The 4,548-nt window shown below is 46.5% G+C and overlaps 1 protein-coding gene across 1 annotated transcript in view; it reads right to left on the bottom strand.

The window, feature by feature from the left end:
* The window catches only part of RNF115 (ring finger protein 115), a 40,724-nt gene continuing 36,176 nt past the window's right edge, over positions 1 to 4,548 (bottom strand). Inside the window, exons 8-9 of the mRNA XM_029912464.1 lie at positions 3,525 to 3,569; positions 1 to 1,097 (exon numbers count right to left, since the gene is read on the bottom strand). Of these exons, the coding sequence (XP_029768324.1) occupies positions 966 to 1,097; positions 3,525 to 3,569 (177 nt within the window). The 3' untranslated portion in view covers positions 1 to 965. The remainder of the gene's footprint in view (positions 1,098 to 3,524; positions 3,570 to 4,548) is intronic.

Raw genomic sequence — 4,548 nt, 5'->3', positions numbered from 1 at the left:
CACAGTTAAGTCTGTTTACCTGAAGGATGCCTTAAAGTGGTCCATATGATACAAGTCAGTTAAGGATCCTACATGAATTACTGTCCAGATGGGTTTAAAAAAAAAAAAAATTTCCAAACAACCCGTTTTGGACAAACCCGGGAACATCGGCACATGGATAAAGACTAGAAAAATCAGGTCATGAGACAAAAATGTTCTGCGCATGCCTGCTCCCCAGAATTCTGGATGTCTCTGCATCTCCCGGCCCAAAATCACCCCCCACAAAAAAGCCTTGGGCAAGACATTTTGATCCAAAGAGATTCTTCATCCCCTTTTATCTGATAAATTCTCACTCCCACCCCCATAAGTAACCTAGAACACTGTGTATATTTCACTTGAATTCAAGAGAAGAGGTAAACACTAATGGATTCAATTTCACCCACTCTGTCTTAGGGGAGCGAAATGGGGTGAGGGAGATGTGTCAAAATCCTCGTTTGCATCCCTTAGCAGCTGCTCCCATCTGATCAAACAGGTTACCAAGAGGGAGTATTCCCCCCGGCCCCATACCTCTCCATGGCATTTTATCTAGGAACACTGAGGGTGAGGCGGGGGGAATTCCATCTCAATGTTGAACGCTGCATGACAGCGCTCAGGACGCCAGTGAGCCTGTAGAGATGGAAATGCTCCCTTCCTCACACACTTTGAAAGAACCACGCTAATTAAGGTTTCACAAGTATAAAAATCAAATCAATCACTCAAAGACTCTGAATTCAGGACTAAAAAGAGGCAATTCTGATGGAGATGTGATTCGCTCGGAGATGCTAGTTTAAGTTTTGGAAAGGGACAGTACTCGTTGCAGTAATATCACGGGTTGGGTTCCCTCCCCTATATTTCCTGCTACTCTTGTTGTGTTGGTTTTAATTATAATACAATTTACAACTGTAGTAAGAATACTACGGCCAAAGCCCCCGGGAAGCCCTCAAGCTTCAGAAAGTCCATCGATCGTGTAATTGGCTTTCGCTGCTAAAGCTGTTACTTGCTGAGGCCTCCGAGTTCTGTGTTTGCCGAGTGGAATCTTCGCCGTTTAAGCTCTTCCTGCAGACTGGACACGTATCGTGCTGAAATGGAAACAGGGACGTACAGTGAAAGCCCATCCCCTGCACCTTGGTAACCAGTTAGCAACCGTTTATATAGCAACTTTCCACCCCACAAGCGTTTTATGTGCACTACTTGGAGGAATTCCCTTCACCTACCATCAAAATGCAGCCACCTCTGGGTTAGCGCACGGCAGCTCATTTAGCAGTGCCAAGCAACGTTACATAGAGGCTTGGCAGGATTCGATTTTAAATGGATAACTGTTGATAAATGTCGATTTCAACTGACACACTTAAGTTGATGAAAAAAAAATAAAAATCAATGGATAAGTCAGCATGCCTGCAGGGAGCCGTTGTCACCGGCTGTCACAAGAGTGAACAAGTGGGTCCGTGACAGCAGAGCTGCAGCGGTCTCCCCAAGCCGCCTCAGGACTGGCAGGGTAGAGCAGATCAGACACGCCAGGACTGCAAGCAGGACAACGAACGCCCAGCTGCAGGCGAGAGGCGACCCCACTGCTGAATGGCTCCTGTGGCAGTGCAGGGAGCCCTCTGAAGCCGTGCCGTCAAGGATCCGCCCCCCCGCACTCACCAGCTAGGAGTGCAGTGGGTCTCTACTCTGCCCTGCCAGGACTGCAGCCTCCCCCACACCTTGTGCCCTGGTCTCTCGAGCCCCTTGGCAGCCTAGGACCTTCCCCACCCCCCCCCATCAGTGCTGCCCAAACCCTATCAAAATAAAAACCATCTAAAAATAGAAAAAAATACTAAGAATAATAAAAAAACAAACATTGTCAAATTAGAAAAAAAATAAAAACCAAATTCTGCCAATCCTAGTTATACAGTAGTTTAGAAAAGGGGGGGGAAGACCTCCGCATCCAGTTGAAACGGCAGGAGGTGGGGTGGGGGGAATTTACATCGTTGACCGTTGCAAAGTGCTTTTTGGAGATCTATGGATGAAAAGTGCTATGTAAGCGCTAGGGATTTGAACTATTACATAGGTGGAATGGGGTGACCCACAGCAGAATGTGGCGAGAGCACACGGGTGAACGCTCCTACTCTTGTGAATAGCGCTGTTGAGTCTAAGTGAAAAGAAGCGATCAGGGCCTTATCTGAAAGACACTGCAAAGAGCCCCGAACAATATGCTGGGGCAAGGTTTTAACACTGACTCAGATGAAAGACCATCCCCTTCTAACCAACACCATTTCATTCCGCGCTGGCAGTCTCCCAGCCGAGGGCTAATCCAATACACCCCTGCTTAGCTCAGAGCTTGAGCTGTTGAGATCACAGTCCATGATGGCAGGACTGCCAGTTGTTTGGCCAATGTAATGTAACTATTAACCAGTAGCTAGCGTCATCTTTGTTTGCTATTTTGATAATGGATAACAAGGGACTGATGAATGGATCCGAAATTAATTGGCGACACATTATTTTGCACAGCACGAGAATGACACGGTAGAAAAGTAGCCATACGTTTCTAAAGAGAAGGGTTTTTTTAATAGAAGTTACTCGGTGCTTTTTAAAAGCAGATTATACGTAACTATCTTGTAATCAGGTGCTTTAACAACTTGGCTACATAGGAAAGACGAGTGGACAACAGCGACAATGGAAAGATTTCATGGGAAAACTGGGCAGCAACGAACCACCATTTGCTACCAATGCAGTATTTGAAGCTCTCTTTGATTGATTCCATTTCAGATCCCTGTTCTGTCACAGCCGCCGTGTGTGACTTTAGGCAAATGCCTCAGGGTGTTGTCAGGCTAAATATTAAAGACTGTGAGGAGCTCTGATATTACGGTAAGGGGACCCCCAGTCACTAAAACAGATACATCGACGATACAAAGAAGGGATGAATTCACAAATCAATTTAAATCCAAATGGTGGGAATACTTACCTTCAAGTGCTCCACTGAGCGTAATAAAGGTTTCTGAGTTGCAGTGTGGGGATTAAGATGAGAACCGAAAGGTGGATAAGGAACTGGTTAAAGGGGAGACTACAACGGATCATACTGAAAAGTGAACTGTCAAGCTGGAGGGAGGTTACTAGCGGCGTTCCTCAGGGATCGGTCTGGGGACCAATCTTACTTAACATTTTTATTGGCACAAAAATAAAATTTGCGGATGACACAAAGTTGGGAGGTCTAGGCAAGATGCAGGAGGGCCAGAATATCCTAGAAGATGATCTGGATGACCTTGTAAACTGGAGTAATAGAAATGGGATGAAATTTAATAGTGCAAAGTGCAAGGTTTTGCATTTAGGGACTAACAAGAAAAAGTTTTGCTATAAGTGGAGGACTTATCAGTTGGAAGCAACAGAGGAGGAGAAAGACCTGGGTGTATTGGTTGATCACAGGCTGACTAGGAGCCAGCAATGTGATGCGGCTGTGAAAGGGGCTAATGCAGACCTAGGAACTATCAGGCGAGGTATTTCCAGTAGAGACAGAGAAGTGTTCCTACCATTAGACAAGGCCCTGAGGAGACCTCATCTGGAATAGCGTGCGCAGTTCTGGTCTCCCATGTTTAAGAAAGATGAATTCAAACTGAAGCAGGTGCAGAGAAGGGAGACTTCGATGATCCAACGGATGGAAAACCTGCCTTATGAGAGGAGACTCTAAGAGCTTGGCTTGTTCAGTCTAATCAAAAGAAGGCTGAGTGGAGATACAATTGCTCTCTATAAATACATCAGAGGGATAAATACCAAGGAGGAGAGCAGTTATTTAAGTTAAGCACCAATGCTGACACAAGAACAAATGGATATAAACTGGCCATCAACAAGTTTAGCCTTGAACTAACACGAAGGTTTCTAACCATCAGAGGAATGAAATTTGGGAACAGCCTTCCAAGGGGAGCAGGGGGCTGGGGGGGAAACCTAACTGGCTTCAAGACTGATCTTGAGAAGTTTATGGAGGGGATGGTATGAGGAGACTGCATACAATGGCATGTAGCCAATCTACGACTGCTAGCAGCAACCATCTTCAGTAACTGGTGATAGGACACTAGATGGGGAGGGCTCGGAGTTACTACAGAGAATTCTTTCCCAGGTGTCTGGCTGGTGGGTTTTGCCCACATGCTCAGGCTCTAACTGATTGCCACATTTGGGGTTGAGAAGGAAATTCCCCCCCAGGTCAGATTGGCAGAGATCCTGGGGGTTTTTCGCCTTCCTCTGCAGCGTGGGGCACGGGTCACTTGCAGGTTTAAATTAGTGTAAATGGTGGGAGGGCTTCAGTGACTCAGCCAGAGGTTAGGGGTCTATTACAGGAGGGGGTGGGTGAGGTTCTGTGGCCTGTGATGTGCAGGAGGTCAGACTAGATGACCATGACGGTCCCTTCGGACCTTAAAGTCTATGAGGTAAGTTCTCTCCATTTGGCAGGTGGAGAAACGGAGGCAGAAAGGTGCAGGGACGAAGCTCTGCTCGCAAAGGAACTCAGGCCTAAGCCATGCTTCCTTCTACGGTATCTTCTTAGGGTTGGATTAGAGGTGG

This window comes from Terrapene carolina, unplaced genomic scaffold (genome assembly GCF_002925995.2).
Source record: "Terrapene carolina triunguis isolate 2854851 unplaced genomic scaffold, T_m_triunguis-2.0 Scaffold227, whole genome shotgun sequence".
Classification (NCBI taxonomy): domain Eukaryota; kingdom Metazoa; phylum Chordata; order Testudines; family Emydidae; genus Terrapene; species Terrapene triunguis.
The sequence above is the reverse complement of the archived record's forward strand: the minus strand, read 5'-3'. Positions and strand labels throughout refer to the sequence as shown.